This window comes from Nylanderia fulva, unplaced genomic scaffold (genome assembly GCF_048542155.1).
Source record: "Nylanderia fulva isolate GAGA-0341 unplaced genomic scaffold, ASM4854215v1 Scaffold14, whole genome shotgun sequence".
NCBI lineage: Eukaryota > Metazoa > Arthropoda > Insecta > Hymenoptera > Formicidae > Nylanderia > Nylanderia fulva.
In genome coordinates, this window is record NW_028189622.1 from 94,947 (window position 1) to 113,747 (window position 18,801).

General features: G+C 32.3%; 2 protein-coding genes across 4 annotated transcripts; one reads left to right on the forward strand and one right to left on the reverse strand.

Annotated features, from left to right (window-relative positions):
- Positions 1-1,012: 1,012 nt before the first annotated feature.
- RpI1 (RNA polymerase I subunit RpI1) lies at positions 1,013-12,483 on the forward strand. Of its 3 annotated transcripts, none has more exons than XM_029309559.2 (7): positions 1,013-1,095; positions 1,993-2,274; positions 3,350-3,550; positions 5,600-9,951; positions 10,570-10,722; positions 10,819-11,122; positions 11,776-12,483. In XM_029309559.2, the coding sequence occupies exons 3-7, from the start codon at positions 3,376-3,378 to the stop codon at positions 11,877-11,879; spliced, it is 5,088 nt and encodes a 1,695-aa protein (XP_029165392.1). In that variant the 5' UTR covers positions 1,013-1,095; positions 1,993-2,274; positions 3,350-3,375; the 3' UTR covers positions 11,880-12,483. The 3 variants fall into 3 exon arrangements, with proteins under 3 accessions (XP_029165392.1, XP_029165393.1, XP_085336171.1); XM_029309560.2 differs by having other exon boundaries at positions 1,993-2,222; XM_085480045.1 differs by lacking the exons at positions 1,013-1,095; positions 1,993-2,274 and adding an exon at positions 2,284-2,349.
- LOC114936382 (thioredoxin-2) lies at positions 11,895-18,069 on the reverse strand. The gene is made up of 4 exons (XM_029309561.2): positions 17,862-18,069; positions 12,599-12,715; positions 12,398-12,511; positions 11,895-12,308 (listed from the first exon to the last, which is right to left on the reverse strand). The coding sequence occupies exons 1-4, from the start codon at positions 17,898-17,900 to the stop codon at positions 12,246-12,248; spliced, it is 333 nt and encodes a 110-aa protein (XP_029165394.2). The 5' UTR covers positions 17,901-18,069; the 3' UTR covers positions 11,895-12,245.
- Between the last annotated feature and the right edge of the window lie 732 nt (positions 18,070-18,801).

The following is an 18,801-nucleotide window of genomic DNA, read 5'->3' on the forward strand; positions in this document are numbered from 1 at the left end:
AAGGGAAAGAGAGAGGAATTTACGATATATATGTAAACAAATTTTAGTAGCACATACTATTATTAAATAATTACATACGTAAAAAATTTATATAGTATGATCTTAATACAATATTTATTATTAGAAATATAACGTCAATCACTATTATCATTTGCATTTACCTCTGGTGCCTTAGCACTTTATAATTTAATCAAAAATTTACAGTTTCTTGTAATTTAGAATGACTAAATTTAATTCATAATTCGTATATATGTATAAGCTGCATATATAACAAAACTTAAGAGCTAGTTCTATCTTAAATATCTTTCAACTTTTATTCATATGTATTACATATATTTATATACTTTTAATCGATTTTATCCATTATTACAATAATCTAATCTAATTTTAATTAGACACACATTTAATAATTGTATTGAAATATTGAAAATTAAATTGCTTGTTTGTCATGAATTTTTGTATTTACCATTGTAAGTTGTAAGATATCGTGAAAAAGTTATATATATATGTGTATGAAATAATTAGATACTTTTAATTTTCATAGATTAAATACACATATGATTATTAAAATATAAGGGTAAAAAAGTGTGTTAGTAAACAATTAAATATCAAATTTTTATTGGACAAATAAATGCAAAAATTTTCAATTAGATAGTAGAATATATAATATATATATGTATATTAATTTTTATATATTGTTTTGCATTAATATTATATTATTCAAAATTATTTGCAATTTCTCTTAACTGCAAATTTTTTTTATAAGTGCAGTATTAATTTTCTCAGTCAAAATTTGATTAAACATAAATTCTTGCACAAATATTTGGGAAAATTTAATTTAATATTTGGGATAGTTTAATTTTACGAGATTTTTCGATTGAAGTTAGGGGTAATTTTTCGGTTTTACGTCAACAAAACTTTGAAACATAAATATTTTTGCTTTGTGCACCGGTATTTATTTCTAACGAAAAATTATTTAGTTTCGTTAGGATAACGCATTGTCATCCGCGATTTGGCTCTTGTTGCCCGTCTTATACGTTAAATTTATAAATATTTTTATTCCAAAAAATTACAGCTTATTTGGGACATGAAAAGGTAAGTTTCCATCAAATTTGGTGAAAAAAATTTTTTTTTGTCCGAGAAAAAAAATAATTACGAAAAACACAGTTTTTTAAATTTTTCTCGAAAATTTTGAGGTTATGTGAAAAATGATGTATACAAAAGTTTTAGATCGTTTTAATATCTACAACTTTTTCTTAAAACATTTTTTGATCCGAGGTCAACTTTTGGCGGAAATCACAAAAAACCGTTTGCCACCCCTAAAAGTCACCCCAGAACACCCTAAAATACATTTGATCAAATTGTATTTTTTTCCCCCGTAATCAGTGCAAAATTATCTACCAATTCCACCAAGAGCCGTCCTGTTATTAATTTTTTCCGTTTTTGGTCTTTTTAACACGTACCTAATTGCACTGGTCTAATATGCATATATACAATATAAAAGATCTTGATAATAAAAACAAATATAAATGATCATCTAGATTAAATTTTGGCGTCAGGTTATATTTATATACATATATAAATAATAAAAATAGATGTTATATATCTATACCTGCAGATTAAATAAAAAAAGTGTTATATATCTTAATGAGATTATCTAGGATAAAATGTTCAGATATACTTTGGTTTAGATAAAATAATAGAATGGTTTAGATAAAAAAATAGAAAAAATACTCAAGTTGTAGAACTTAAACACAGTAAGCGTTAAAAACTTATGAACAACTTATAACTTATAAATAAAAGTATAAATATATATTTATATGTAAACGTACGCCATTTCTGACGTTTATATAATGACGTCATTTTGCTACTTGGGTATAATTTACATTTTCTTGTAACTTTTTAAAAAGAGAGATTTTAAAAATAATTTTCATCTTATTTAAGATGTATTTACATATTTTCATCTAAGTAATTTTAAAATTATTAAAACAGCGCCAATGGTTTTGAAATATGGAAAAGAAATTCTTCGACGCCATTTTGAATGTAAACGCACGTTTTGTTGGAGAATAAAATTTTGGATAAAATAAAGACGTGTGCGATTGGACGCTGACTTCGGTAAATCTCGGTTACGTTCGGCTCACATGCAAAAAGTGCAAAGAACTGAAAGAGAGTGCAGCCAACTGATCATTAAAAGAAAACTATCCGCTTGGTTGATAGGTTAGGTGAGCGAACTGTAAACATCAAATAAGTTATTTTTCTTTTCAAAAACAAATGGTAATTAAAATTTCCAGATTACCTAATTACATATTATTTATTTTACTCGTATTTTTTCAAATTACACTTTTAAATGTAAGTGCAACAATTTTTTAGATTATTTTGTAGGTTGGGTTTCGTTTTTATGTCAATGTTTACACGTGCATTTTATATGCATTGCACATTAGGGCTCGCTATTATACGTATAAATACGTTCATTCGTATAACATATCCGTATAATATAAATGTTTTTTTGTACACGTGTTTTAAGGACCTATTATAAGTTTAAACGGTAATATACGTATATACGATTAGTTTTAAATATATTGAAATTATTTAATTTATATTGTGTATATATATATATATATATATATATTATTCTCTTGCACTCAATAGGGGATTAGATAAATAGATTTAAACACGTGTATGGGAAAAGGTATATTATTCGGATATGTTAATTATATATTTTCATTTAAACGTATAATAGTGAACTTTACGTGTATTAACGTTTTCCTACAAGTAAACGTTTTTTTTTTAGAAATAAATGTAAACGGATAAATGTTTTACGTTTACACGTATATTCGAAAAACGAAATAAAATAAGAGCTCTACTACAAATGCTATGAATTATTTTTTATTAAACATATAAGAACAAAATAATTTTATTTTTATTTAAATTAAATTTATGAAAAAATTACTCGAATTGAATTAATGAAATTGAATGTAAAATAGATTCACACTTATAAAAGTTCAATAATAAAAGCTATCATTTTTATATTGATTTTTATTGATCAAAATATAGAATGTGATATGAAATTAAGAAATATTTTTTTTATTGAAAACATTTTAATTTTATTTGTATCTTACAACAAAAATTTTAATTTTTCCATTTTTATTAATCGAAAATATGTAGTTGTGTCAATTTTGTTGATATTGATAAAAGAAATATTTATATACTTTCTATTACTAAAATTTTGCAAATTATAATAATTATTTCTAAGTTCTATAGCTATTTTTAAGCATATTTAGCAATATTTTGTCTCATGTTGATATTTTATAGAAAATTATTGCTGTTATAATCAATATTGTTGTTACAGATTTATGCAAGCTAAATATTAAGAAAATGAAATATTATAAGCAACGTCTAACACCAAAACATCAAGACTCTCAGCATTTATTATTCTCAGTGTTTACGGCAAATGATATAAGGAACTTGAGTGTGACAAAGATCAGAACACCTCTATCTTTTAACATCCTTGGACATCCACTGAAAGGTGGATTGTATGATCCAGCTTTAGGTAAAATATTTTATTCTTATATATTTTGTTACAAAAGATGTTTTATATTAACTGTTAAATATTTTTTTATAATACTTTTCTATTTTTTATATTTTTTATAGCAAAATTTTATAATAGTGTTCTAATTTTATGATTCTCCCAACTTTTCAGGAACTATACTTTAGATTTTAGATTAAAATTGAACAATTTATATTTCAAAGAAAATAGAAAGATGTATTCTCAGTTATAATACAGGGTATTCCACAGGAAATTGCTGAAACTAATCAGTATTTCATTTTTTAATGCAAACATGTTATTGAGAAAACAAAAATTGTGTTGGAAAGAGGAAAGTCTACATTTTTTAATGAATATAAATAAAATGTTTGTATACGGGTTTATTTTATTGATAAAAAGTAATGTAAAAAGTTCTAATAATCACATAAAATCACAAACTAATGATAAATATTTTTAGCAGTGCCAGATTCAATAGCAGCTATTAAAAGGATCATCAATAACATTAAAAATGATATGTTAGAAAAAGTTTTTGAGTTTTCGTAAAAGAAGAGAACTTCGTATAAATTTAAATGATGCGCACTTCGAAAATATTTATTATTAGTTTACATATATGATTATTAACACTTTTTCGTTACTTTTTGGCAATAAAATAAACTGGTATACAAACATTTTATTTATATTCATTAAAAACATGATATAGACTTTCGTTTTTTCAACACAATTTTTGTTTTCTGAATAACTGTATGCATTCAAAAATGGCAGCTGATTAGTCTTAGCAATTTCCTATAGGACATCTTGTATATACAATTTCAATTGCTCCAGGCAAAGATTTTGAAAACTATGAGAAATATGAAAAAATGTTTCAAACAAAAATTTTTTTGACTTTGAGTGGAACATTAGATTGTATCATTGATTTAATCTTGTATAATCATTTGAAGGTCACCTTCAATTTCTTAAATGGAACCTACTATTTTTTATTACATATTATAACTTATCTCGAGAACTTTCTTTACATCAATTGATTTGTCTCATTATTTCATACATAAAAATATTAAGGTATGATTACTGAAAACTGAATATTTTGCGAGATATATATATATATATATATATATGGGTTTGTCCGGAAAGTAATGCGTCGCATTTTTTTGTGACGCGACTATACATCGCAGAGCGATGGGACCGGTTGGGGAGGAAGGGGGGTACCCTTAGCTTTCCAACGGTAGGTCGCTCAATTGTTTCCATGCGCTTGGAGGGTTAGGACGGCTTATTCTGTGAACCTCTGCTTAGTGGTCGCGTCGAACTTGTGATGGAGAGAACGATAGAGCAACGCTATGCGATAAAGTTTTGCGTGAAGCTGGACAAGACGCCGCTGGAAACTTTTGAAATGCTCAAGAAAGTTTGGCCCCGGCGGACTTTTTTTTATTTCCTCGGCTGAAAAGGGAGCTCAAAGGACAACAGCTCGAGTCGGTTGACAACGTACAAGCTACTTCGACGGCCTCCCTGAACAGCATCCCAGTCAAGGAGTTCCAGAAATCTTATGACGCATGGAAATCGCGTTGGCAAAAATGTATTGACGCAGAAGGGTCATACTTCGAACAATTTTAAGTTGTTTTACCTATGCGATCAATAAATTCTTTTTTAAAAAAATGCGACGCATTACTTTCCGGACAAACCCTGTATAAAATATATATATATATATATATATATATAAATATTTTACATTTTATGTCAAAAAATAGTCAACTTTAAATCTTAATAACTCAAAAAGTACTTAAGAGAAAAATACTTTATTATAGTGATTTTGAAAGTTCTCGAGATAAGTTACAATATGTAATAAAAAAAATAGTAGGTTCTATTTAAGAAATTGAAGGTGACCTTGATCTGACTTTAGCAATGCCACCCATTGTCAAATTAATATAATTATCATTAAATGCGCTTTTTTAAGTCTTACAACTTTTGTTTAAAACGTTTTTTTCTAATGCATTGTACAAGAAATATTCAACCGTTTCCAGACTTTTGGGACACTGTATATTTAACATATTCGACTTATTACAGGTACAATAAGAAATTATTCAGAGTTATGTAGCACATGCGGACACAATCTCGCAAAGTGTCCAGGCCACTTTGGACACATAGAATTGCCAGTCTCCGTAGTCAATCCATTATTCCACAAAGGATTATCCACCTTGCTCAAACTATCATGCTTAAATTGTTTCACCTTACAAATACCAACATACGTCAAGATGCTATTGTCTGCAAAGTTAAAATTGCTCTATCAGGGGCAACTCGGTGATCTCGAAGCCTTAGATCAAGAGGTGATGCACATAAAGTCAACGAGTGTCCAGAAGGAAAACGAACAAACGGAGTACATTCGTGAAGTGATCGACGCCTACATGCAAAACTTCTCCAACAGAAGCAGATTTAACCACCCCACGTCCGAAAATCACGAACAGACTGGCAACAACATAAAGACCGTGAATACACAGTGGCATATCTATGTCGACACTATACTAAAACAATACGTCAGAAACAAGAGTGGGATTTGCACGAACTGTGACAAAATTCTGCCGAAGATCACGACGCTGCAGAACAAGATAATGATCAACAACAAGGGCGCGTCCAAGGAAATGGTGTCGCGCGAGGTCATCCACAAACTGGACACGGTGATGATTATGCCGGATCGGTCTAAGGAGTACATGCGCCAACTGTGGAACAACGAGAAGGACTTTCTTCGGTTGATCATACCCTGTCTGGAGTCCGTGGACATCGAGTACCCGACCGACGTCTTCTTCTTTGAGGTGATACCCGTCCTACCGCCGATTGTGCGGCCGGTGAACTTCGTCAACGGCCAGATGATAGAGCATCCGCAGACTTACATCTACAAGAGCATCATCCAGGACTGTCTGGTTCTGAGGAACATCATACAGACGATCCAGGACGGCGGGACCGATCAGCTACCGCAGGAGGGTCGACTCGTCTTCGAGCAGATAAGAGGTCAGACGGCTGTGGAGAAGCTGCACAACGCCTGGCAGTCCCTGCAGAGCAACGTCGACCACCTGATGGACCGCGACATCAACCGGACCCCGGAGTCCATCAATGGTCTGGGCTTGAAGCAGATTCTGGAGAAGAAGGAAGGTATCATCAGGATGCACATGATGGGTAAAAGAGTGAACTTCGCCGCGCGCTCGGTTATTACTCCGGATCCAGACCTCAGCATCGACGAGATTGGCATCCCCGAGGCCTTTGCTCGAAAACTGACGTACCCCACGACCGTGACGCCCTGGAACGTCGTTGAGCTGCGACGATTGGTCCTGAACGGACCCAACGTTCACCCCGGCGCGGTCTTGATCGAGAACGAGGATGGTTCGGTGCAGGCCATTAAAAGCAATGACGCTATGCAGCGGGAGGCGATCGCGAAGCGTCTGCTGACGACCAGCAGAACCGACGAAGCCTTTGTCGGCGTGAAAACGGTGCACCGACACCTTCAAAACGGCGACGTGCTGCTGCTGAATAGACAGCCGACTCTGCACAGACCCAGCATAATGGCCCACAAGGCGCGGGTGCTCAAGGGAGAGAAGACTCTGCACCTACATTACGCGAATTGTAAGGCCTACAATGCGGACTTCGACGGCGACGAGATGAACGCTCACTTTCCGCAGAACGAGCTGGCCAGGAGCGAGAGCTACACCATCGCCAACGTGTGCAACCAGTACCTGGTGCCGAAGGACGGGACCCCGTTGAGCGGTCTCATACAGGATTACATGGTGTCCGGGGTGCAGCTGACCACCAGGGGTCAGTTCTTCTCGCGTACGCGTTACACACAATTAATTTACGCGGCACTTTCGACGGTCCAGGGAGACATAACTCTCCTGGCACCGAGTATCGTCAAGCCGAGACCTTTGTGGTCGGGCAAACAGGTCCTTTCCACCGTCATCATCAATATTATTCCCTTGGGCAAAGCACGGATCAATCTGGTCTCCAATACCAAGATAAACGCGAAGGAATGGCAGATGGAAGCGTCGCGAACGTGGAAGTCCGGGGTAGAGTTCAAGGATCCTATAACAATGTCGGAAGCCGAGGTTGTGATTCGTCACGGGGAATTATTATGTGGAGTGCTGGACAAGACCCATTATGGAGCGACCTCCTACGGTCTCATTCACTGCATTTACGAGTTATACGGCGAGGAGTGCGCGAGCAAGACGCTGAGCGCCTTCGCCAGGTTGTTCCAAACCTATCTGCGGTACAGCGGATTTACCCTGGGCGTCGAGGACATCCTGATAACACGGAAAATCGACAAGAGGCGTAAAGAAATCATTTCCAATTGCCGGAAGATCGGGGAGAATATACAGAGGTCCGTCGCGAAGCTAGCTGATGATTCCTCCACGGATGAACTTAAGGAAAAGATTGAAGATTCTTATTGGGACAATCCGAAATTTCGCGCGCAAATTGATCACAAGTACAAGAGCGCATTAGACGTTTACACCAACGATATTAATAAGACCTGTCTGCAGCTGGGGCTCTTTAAGAAGTTCCCCAGCAACAACTTGCAGCTCATGGTGCAGTCCGGGGCGAAGGGATCCATGGTTAACACCATGCAGATATCGTGCTTGCTCGGTCAGAGCGAGCTGGAAGGCAAGAGGCCGCCGCTGATGATCAGCGGGAAGAGTCTATCGAGCTTCTTAGCGTACGACCCGACGCCCAGAGCCGGCGGCTTCATCGACAACAGATTCATGACCGGGATCAAGTCCCAGGAGTGCTTCTTCCATTGCATGGCGGGTCGGGAGGGTCTGGTAGATACCGCCGTGAAAACCAGCAGATCCGGATATCTGCAGAGGTGTCTGGTGAAGCATCTCGAGGGTTTGGTAGTGGGTTACGACGCGACCGTCAGGGACTACGACGGCAGTCTGATTCAGTTTTATTACGGAGAGGACGGCCTCGACATCCCGGGGTCGCGATTCCTGCGAAAGGAACAAATACCATTTCTGGTAGACAATAAAGACGCCATCGTGGACGCGGAATTATTAGAACGTCTAAAGACGAATGATAAGGAGATCGCGAAGATGACGAAGAAGATCAAGAAGTGGGAGAGCAAAAATGGTCCCGCCTTGCAAAAGAGAAGAGTCAGCGAGTTCGGTAGGTTCTCTAGTGAGAACCAAAATCCCAATTCTTTGAAGAGGAGATGCATCGACGGTCACAGCGGAAGAAGCAAGGCCGCATTGTCCTTGATTCGAAAGTGGATGAAAGCCAAGGATGAGGTAAAGGACACCTTTCGCGCCTTGTGCGCCACGTGTCCGGATCCGGTGACGTCCAAGTACAGGCAGGACATCGAATTCGGGGTATTGCCGGAGCGAATAGAGGGTTTGATGGACGAGTACCTTTCTGCCCCTTCGCCAAGGATCAAGAAATCCACTCTAAGAGACTTGTTATCCGTCAAACTCATGAGAACCATTTGTCCGCCCGGCGAACCGGTCGGCTTATTAGCTGCCCAATCCATAGGCGAGCCATCCACCCAGATGACTTTGAACACCTTTCACTTCGCCGGACGTGGCGACATGAACGTGACTTTGGGTATCCCCAGGTTGCGTGAAATTTTAATGATGGCGTCGAAGAATATTAAAACCCCGAGTATGGAGATACCCTTCCTGAAGGATCTACCAAATTTGGAGAAACAGGCGAGGAAACTGAGATTGAAGTTAAACAAGTGCGTCCTTCGCGACGTGTTGAAGGACGTCACGATCAGCAGGAGGATGGAAGAGGGCTCGCATCGAAGATTATTGCATACAGTAACGATTGAGTTTATTCCTTACAAATCCTATAAGGGAGAATTCTCCGTCCGTCCGGAGGACGCGATCAGGTGTACCGAGAAGGTGTTCTTCAGCAATATGTTTAAGGAGATTCAGAAGCTCGCCAAGGCGAGCAAAGTTCTGTTGCACTTCGAGGCTGAGAAGAAACGAACGAGCGACGAGGACGCGATGATAGATCAGATTGACCCGGACGATACGATGCTGGAAAATACCGGGGAAAAAACGCGGATGGATTTAGGGGAGATGCACGAGTCCTCCGACGAGGAAGAGATCGCGGAGGACGCTGACGCGACGATGAGCAGGTCGTTGTCGCGTCATCAGGAGAATCAAGAATACGAAGAGTCCGAAGGAGAAGAAGATGAAGAGATGGATGACCCTGCTTATGATAAGGAGGAAAATAATGTGGATAATAATAATATGAGTAAAATTCTCACGGAGAATAAGGAGAATAATGAAGAGGATAATCATACTAAAGAAAGATTGAATAACAAAAAAGATGACAAGCTTTCCGACAAAAGACAAACTGTCATAAGTACATACGAGCATGCTGTCGATTATGATTACGACAGAAATAAATTATCGTGGTGTAAATTCACATTTTGGGTATGTATTTCTAGCTTTGTACAGTGTTCAATTTTAATCTATCGCCCCTCGTAGCTTTGCTATGATTTGGACAAAAATTGTAGAATTTATCTGATGGTGACCTTGATTTTGACCTTAGGGGTCAAATTTGAAGGTCATTTCAAAATCAATATAAAAATTTTTAATTAAAATTCCTATTTCTCATTATTAATAAAAAAAACTATTATGTGTTTTAGAAAACTCTTGAGAGAGGGGGGGAGAGAGGGGAGAGAGAGAGAGAGAGAGAGAGAGAGAGAGAGAGAGATGAACTACAAGAATATGTAATGAGAAAATAGGAATTTTAATTTAAAATTTTTTTAAGATCAAGGTCACCATCAGATGACGTCCTTTGAACTCTAAAACTTTTGTCTGAAACATTTTTCTTTACGACTGCTCCCTGTAAAGTTACGAGGGGTTATAGATTAAAATGGGACACCTTGTATATAATTTATTGTTATAATCTTTATGTATACTTTGTATCTTTGTAAAGCAGAATTTATAAAAGTAGTTCAATCTGCTAAAGCAATACTATGAATTAATCCATAATAATATAGACTTTATATTAAAAAAAATGAGTAATACATATTTAATTCCTTTCAGTTACCACTCAAAATGATCAAATTAGATTTACCAACAATAATTAGAAATGCAGCAGACAAAACTGTTTTATGGGAAACGCCGTGCATCAAGAAAGCTTTTACTTTTCAAAATAAAGGCGAAACAATTCTTAAAACAGATGGTTTAAATATAGTGGCAAGTAAATCGTGTCATAAAACAATCTATAAATAGAAAACATACTCTTTTATTTTCTCTTTATATATGTATATTTTATTTTTCTTTTTATTGCAGGAAATGTTTAAATACGATAATATACTTAATTTAAATAAACTGTATTCCAATGACATCTACAATATTTCTCAAACATATGGAATCGAAGCTGCGAATAAAGTTATTGTGAGAGAAGTCAGGGACGTCTTCAAGATGTACGGTATTACTGTGGACTTCAGGCATCTATCTTTGATCGCCGATTATATGACATTCGACGGCACGTTTCAACCACTTAGTCGGAAAGGAATGGAAAATTCCGCCTCACCATTGACGCAAATTAGTTTTGAAAGTTCGCTAGCTTTTTTGAAAAGTGCGACATTGCAGGGTAAGATTTTATATAATTTTTTACTTAAATGAAACAAGGAAACCTGACAATTTAATGGTTAAAAAATGTTGAGTTTTTAAGGAACAAAAGAGGGATCTCCCTTATTTTTCTTATATGAGACCAGTATGTAATTTGCAAGTAGCTACTTACATATTTTTTTTAACAATTTTATATTTTTTTTACACCAATTGATTCCTCATTATTTTGTGCATAAAAAGTTTTATACCAAATATTGTAAAAAATAGATTATATAAAAATTATAGTGATTCCATTAAAAAAAAAAACTTGACCTTGAAATAATCCTCTAGACTTTGATCCAAAATTAAATAAAAATCACTATCAGAAAGAGATGACTTCATAATACGAAATAACTTATATTTGAAATATTTTAATTAAGATAACGCAAAATTTTTAAGATATTTGTGTGGATTTTGTAAAATGATATACCCAATATACATATAATATATATAGTACATAAAAACACCCAGCAAATGTACGTCATTCTGGACGCCGAATGACGTCAGTTTGCTACTCGGGCAGTTAAGTTTTGTAAAGTTACAATCATTTGATTACAAGAGTTAGAAATGCAATTCAATATTCTGAAATTTTTAATTTTAATCAATATTTAATTTTTTTATTTATTTGATGTATAGGAAAAAAGGACGATATATTATCACCCTCGAGTAGACTGATGTTAGGACAACCGTGCAAGTCTGGTACTGGAGCATTCTCTGTATTGCCATCATTATACACATAAAAAATACACACAATATATCATTCTCTATATGAATGCATAATTATATTTTATATATTTGTAAATTGATTACATTTATTTTTGCAAAAAAGTCGCAAAAAAATACAATAAAATGTTTCCAGTTTATAAAGAAAAAAATCCTCATTGTTTCAGTTTCTTTCAATGTGCACAATGCACAGATACCTATACTACTACTAGCCTGAAGTTGGCGACTTTAGCTTAGACATCTGTGACATAATGCAAAATTCGCTGCTTTTATTTATATATGCATAAATAGCTGTTCAATATGTGTCTAAAATGGTGCTAATTCTCAGTATTACTTTTGTTCTTTAAAAAAACCAATATATTTAAACAATCATGGTATATTATTTATTTGTGTTTTTGAACTGTAGTTTTCAGTTTTTCATAATTCGCGCCAGAGAAAGTCTCCAACTGAAAAAAAAACAGAAATTTTATTTGATTATTGTTCTCTTTCTCTATGATATTACTGTAAAAAAATTTAAATTATTTCGAATACATACTACTTTGCCTTCTTTTATAAAAATAAACGTGGGCATACTGGATATTTCATATTCAGCAGCAATGTCTTCGCATTCGTCCACATCAACCTTGAGAAAAACGACATCTAATAGTTCCTGTATAAAAAAGATATTTACATTAATTTAAACAATTTTATAACGCTTGATTGATAATGGAATGAAAAGAATAGAATGTGATAAAACCTTTGCCAGTTCTTCAATTAGTGGCCCAATCATCTTGCAAGGTCCACACCATACGGCAAAAAAATCAATAACTACCAAACTATTGCCAGCATCTGTAAGCTTAGCCTTCAAATCATCCTATAACAAATGAGAAAATAGTTCATTTTTTGTTTTTCATCAAGTGTATGTACATACATAAGTACATACAGCAATTAAAACACAAATTATATATAATATATAAATTATTGGAAAAATATTATGTTGAATATATTAATATTGTTAAATGTTAAATATAAATCCCAAAATTAAACTGATTTTCAGGTAGTTGAGAACATCAAAACACACAAGCCAATTTTTGTCAATTTTATAACCACTTGAAGTTTAGGTCTAATTTTGGGACACCTTGTTATATGTATAAATAAAGTAAGAAGAAAAAGAAGAAAAAATATAAGATAGCTATCACAGAAATACAGATAAAATATAATTTACTTTAATAATGCTGCAGAATAAATTTAATAAACCCAAATAAAAATTAAGACAAAATGTTTTTATCTTAAACTTATATCATTTTTTTCGTATCTTAAAATTTAAAAAACATTTTTACTTTATTTCCTACAATTTCTTTCCGAATGATCAATTAATAGTGAATATTTAATTCACACAGACTTAATTAGAATTCACGGACATCTTGCGGTTTCTTTTCAATTTTTTATTTAAATCTTATTTTATTAATATTTTCACATTGTTTTATTATATATTTATAAGTGCGCTTATAATTTATTTACACTACAGCAATCAGTCCAAAAAACACATAGGACCGGTTGTTCCAACTCTTGATAAGTTTTACCCGACAAGTAGCATATCTTTGTCTCTTTTTTTAGAACTTATCTGAAAAGAGACGAAAATATGCTATCTATCAGGTAAAACTTACCGAGAAGTTGGAAAAATCGGCCCATATTTATTCAAAATATATAATTACTGCGATAAAAAAATTCTTATTAATTAATTATACATTAGTCATTATTAATTATTGTTATAGTTATTAATATATACATACATACATACATACATATATATATATATATATATATATGATATATATATATACATATATGTATATATGTATAAAAACGTGTTTTGTTTAAAATAAAAAATATAAGTTTATTGTTTATTGGATTTTATTTTGCATGCTTTTAAATAGATAACTTATTATTGTTAGTATTAAATAACTATACAATAAAAGTAGCCCAATTGTCATTGAATAGCAGAGAAATTCTGAGAATTTTCCTTCAATCTTGAAATTGAATTGAGTTTCTAGTTACTTCTAGGAACTCCTAATTAATACCGATGTTAACATAAAACGTTATGTAGTCGTATCATCAAACATATCATATACACCATGCTTGAAGATAAACATTCAATGTATAAATATTTATAAATATTTATATTTTTGATATTAAATGTATATATATATATATATATATATATATATATATTTATTTATTTATTTATTAGTAAATATTTAATATATATACTCATTTAATAATTAATATTTATATACATAATGTTATTAATAAAAACATATTTATTATAAGTATATTTATAATAATTAATAACATTATATAACTATAATAAATATTTACAATATTTATTATTAAATTTATTATTAAAATATTTAGCACCTAATCTAGAAAAGATCTTAATTTTATGATGCAAAACACATAAAATTTTACTTCAAAAAATTATTTAATTTTAAATATGAAAACACATATACACGTGATCATATCTGATATCTGTTTTTTTCTATAAATATGTATACATGCGATCGTATACAGGTTGCTGATTTTGCAACGTCGCATCGCTATATCTATATACGCGATATTCTATGCAATATAAATTAACTCGGATAAAATATTTCCGTTATAAATTCTTGAAAATTTCACAAATGTATATAATTAATTAATAAAATTTGTATAATAAATTAAATAAAATAATAATTCTTTAATTTCGACGCGATGATAAATTGAAGTCTTATCTATAAATCATAGATATCTTTGTGATTATTTGATTGAAATAAAGGGGGAGGGGAGAAGAAGGAAGAGAGTCTAATGGAGAATGCTAAATATCATTAACTATTGTCAATTATCTGATATAAAAGCTTAAGAGTTTCTTATAACACACGTTATTGATTTTTACCATTTACAATTATATATAGATGTTTGTAAATATATACGTATTTTTTATGGCACGATATACATATTATTCTTATAAATATTATCTATGCCTGTTCGAAATTATTATTGTTTATTATTCTGGCTCTTATATTTTTTAAGATAAGGGTGCGATAAATTTTTCTAGCTATATCTTCGCAAGTATAATAATCTTTAATATATTTATTGTTAAACAGATTTAGAAAAAAAAAGATAAAATTTGAAAAAACTCTGTAAACCTCACTGCAGCTATATTGAATTATGACGTCGAAGCAAGAAATTACAAATTCTTTTCTTGAAAAATATATTGAGGTAAATGTTGCCAATCATGTTTAATAACATGAATTAGTAGAACACGTTTTTTAATTTGATTAGTAAAATACCGAAAACTTTTTTTTTGCGATTCATGAAATAAATATAGCTATAAATCTTGGTTATCATAAGATCATCTTATTAAATACAAGAGACAAAAAAGAAAAAAGAAAGGTGTACCATTTTTATTTTACTAATTTATACTATAGTTATTTTATGTGTGTTGAAAATATATAAACCGATAAATTTTGGAGGAAAACAGAAGACTTCAAAACAAACATTTTTTGTTAATATTATTTTTTTTTACGATATTTAGTTTAATATTACATATGATGTGAAATAGGAGAGTTTGTGACTTAAAACTTGAACAATAAACACATATAAGTGAAAAAATTAAATTATATTATTTTAATCTTGAACAAAACACAGAGCAGAAAAAATTATTATTAACAAGAAATAATTGTTTCAAAGTAATTTTCAAAATAATTGACTTTAAATAATAAAATTTCGAACATTAATAATTTTTTACGAAATATATATATTGAGGAAGACTGTCGTTACAGTCGAAACGTAGGTATACTTATAATATTCAATCTTATGTTAATAAATTAATTATTTGCACATCTAAATAATTAGCTAGGTATTCAAGTTGGCCTGTTATTTATGTTCTGTCTTCTTTTTCCCTTCAAAATTGTCGGACTAATTATATTTAACACCCTGTATATTTTATACATATAGCGATGTGATGCCATCGTGGCAATCATATGTGTTTATATCATATATTCACGTTAATATAATCTTATCAATAATTGCGTTTGTTACACCGGAAAAAAAATTTGACGTACAATCGCTCACGTCATACATCGTTTGCGAGGACCAATCAAGACTTCATAGTGGAACGATGATATAATTAAAATTGTTTAAGATTGACGTAATGTTCGTTCTGTGAATCATTCGTCTTCTCCATGAGGACAATCTGTGGATAGCCATTTCGCAAGAATTGCGTTCGGATTGTATTGGCAAGATTGGCAATGAAAGACTATCTCTCTCTTTTTCTCTCTCATGGAACAATGTGTAGCGAAATCGATTATCTTCAAGGACGAGACCAGGATCGAGGGCCAAAAAGGTTCAAAAAGAAAAAAAACTGGAACGAACAGTGTTGCCACACATAACCTTCTTCATACTATTCTTATAGCACGCAATTGGGAAATATTGCGTTTTTTTTTAAATTATTTATTTTATTTTATTTTTTATTATTAATTAATTAATTAATTTATATATTTTTTAATTTTATTATTTTATTTTTATATTATTTATTTATCAAGAGACACGGTAGTGTCTCGCGATCAGTTTGCGGCATAGCCGAACGAAGCACACGCATGTATTTTAACACGATTTTATTTATATATATGTATATTTTATTTTATTTCTTATTATTTATATATATTATTTTATTATTTTATATATATATATATATTTATTTTATTATTTTATTTTTTATCAAATTATTATTATTATATAGGGTGTCCCAGACCTACCGTATAACCTTTTAACGACAAATTCCTGGGACCATTTGGAGACGATTTTGTCTCATTGTTAGTGAGAATGTCGCAACAACAATAATTTTCGAGTTATAAGCGATTAAAAATAAAGTTTTTTGCAAACTAAGTCTTTTGTGGAAATAAATATTCACAAAATTACATTCTTCAGTTAATTTTAGGTGTAATTTAATAGAATTATAATTTAAGGCTTATATATAGTTGTACAAAAAGATACATATATATGATGGCAAAAATTGGGAACATGCAAAAACAGATAGCCTCCCAGTACATTTTTTACAATTATTCAATCCAGAAATAAAATGTTCACCTCTATGTAATAAATTAAAAAATCGATATAATTGTGCAATACAATTTGTACCGCTATCTTCGAGTGTTTTTCGCATTCATGCATAATGCGGACGAAGTGACACAAAATCTATAATATACGTAACGTGATCTATAGATTTTTTGTCGCTTTATGCGCGTCATGCTTGAACCGAAAAGCACCTTTCCAGTTAATCTGGAGTAAAATCTCTCATGCGATGCTAAGCGATATAGCAATAGGAATTAACGATAGCAATAGAATAGCATCTACTCTGTTTCTATTGATGAATATTTTCTATTCCATCAACAAGAACAGAAAATAGGTGCCATTCTACCGCTATTGCCTAGTATTGTGCAAAAGATCCAATCCAAGTTATGTTTACACGTTCAGGCTTATCTTATTCCCATCAAGCTGAAATAGCCAATAATTTTCGAATGAGTCAAGGATTTCCTTTAGTACTAATATAAGAGTACGAAAAATTGGATGCTAATAGGATTGTGATCTAAATGTAAAAACCATTTACACCAATGCGATGTAGTAAAACCTTTTAAGCCTCTTCACCAAACGACTTTAAGTTCGATATAACACTTCGTTAGAAAAAAGCGTTTACACGGCATCTAACGTCAGTAGTTCTAATATCGATATTATAACTTGGACTTAAATCGGGTAAACGTATAGTCATATTGTCGTTTCTTTGATGCTTGGCAACATAGCAATATATAAGATTCGGTGTGTGCATTGCATATGTGTATTTGCAGCTCCTTAGATTCAAGGTTATCTCACTCTGTATATATACGTGTAAACCGCGTTCTGATTATGCATATACCCAGTGATTCATTTACAGATTAAATTATTCGTTGGCAATTTTTTTCACTAAATTTTCTGTTAGCACTTACGGAATTCTGAATGTGGACGACTTCTCCTTCGTGACCCATTTTTGAATTGTGGTGTGCTTTCAAGAAATTATTGATAAGAATTGTATGAAATATTAACAACAACCGTGTACTTTGGTAACTCGAACGCAACTGATCGCTGATTGCATCTATATGACGAGTTTGACCATGATGTAATCGTACACAGTGTTGTTAGTCGAGCTGGTTTTCTCGCGCATGCGCTAGGCAGTGCAGGAAATAGTGAACGTTAAAATTTTGGCGGGATATTGACATAGAAATTGGGAACAAATATATAGAGTGTTCCATTTTAATATTCCACCCCAAATAATTTTTTTATTTTTGATGGTAGAAAAAAATGTTTCAGACAAAAGTTGTATGATTTTGAGGGAAACGTGAGATGATGCCATTAGTTTGATCTTGAATAGTTATTGCTTGAAGTTACGTGAAGGTCACCTTCGATTTCTTAAATAGAATCACCTATTTTTTATGTAGCTTTATTGTAAGAGTTTTTTTAAAATTCTATAATAAAATATTTTTTATTAAGTACTTTTGGAGTTATAACCCAGGTAGCAAGCTGACGTCATTCGACGTCAAATGACGTCATTTTGACGTTGATGACGTCATTTTGATGTTTAATAATATGTCAGCTTGCTACCTGGGAAAGATTTGAAGTTAACAATTTTTTGACATGTCTTATCCCAAGTAGAAAACAAAAAGTCAAAATAATATTTTGATGTTATATTGATCAAATTTAGAGTTCAAAATATATGACGTCATATTGACATTATTTTGATTTTTCTGTTCTACTTGGAATGTTCCCCTCAAATAAACCATACAACTTTTGTCTGAAACATTTTCTTCTACAATCAAAAATAAAAGTTATTTGAAATACGAGACATTAAAATGGAATACACACTCTCTCTCTCTCTCTCTCTCTCTCTCT

Bases quoted from the DNA above. Each gene is read 5' to 3' on its own strand.
- RpI1 (XM_029309559.2), top strand. From the start codon at position 3,376: ATGAAATATTATAAGCAACGTCTAACACCAAAACATCAAGACTCTCAG. The intron at 3,551-5,599 runs GTAAAATATTTT...GACTTATTACAG, and splicing joins ATTGTATGATCCAGCTTTAG to GTACAATAAGAAATTATTCA. The intron at 10,723-10,818 runs GCAAGTAAATCG...TTTTTATTGCAG, and splicing joins CAGATGGTTTAAATATAGTG to GAAATGTTTAAATACGATAA.
- LOC114936382 (XM_029309561.2), bottom strand. From the start codon at position 17,900: ATGGGTCACGAAGGAGAAGTCGTCCACATTCAGAATTCC. The intron at 12,512-12,598 runs GTTTTATCACAT...TTTTTTATACAG, and splicing joins TAATTGAAGAACTGGCAAAG to GAACTATTAGATGTCGTTTT. The intron at 12,309-12,397 runs GTATGTATTCGA...TTTTTTTTTCAG, and splicing joins TTATAAAAGAAGGCAAAGTA to TTGGAGACTTTCTCTGGCGC.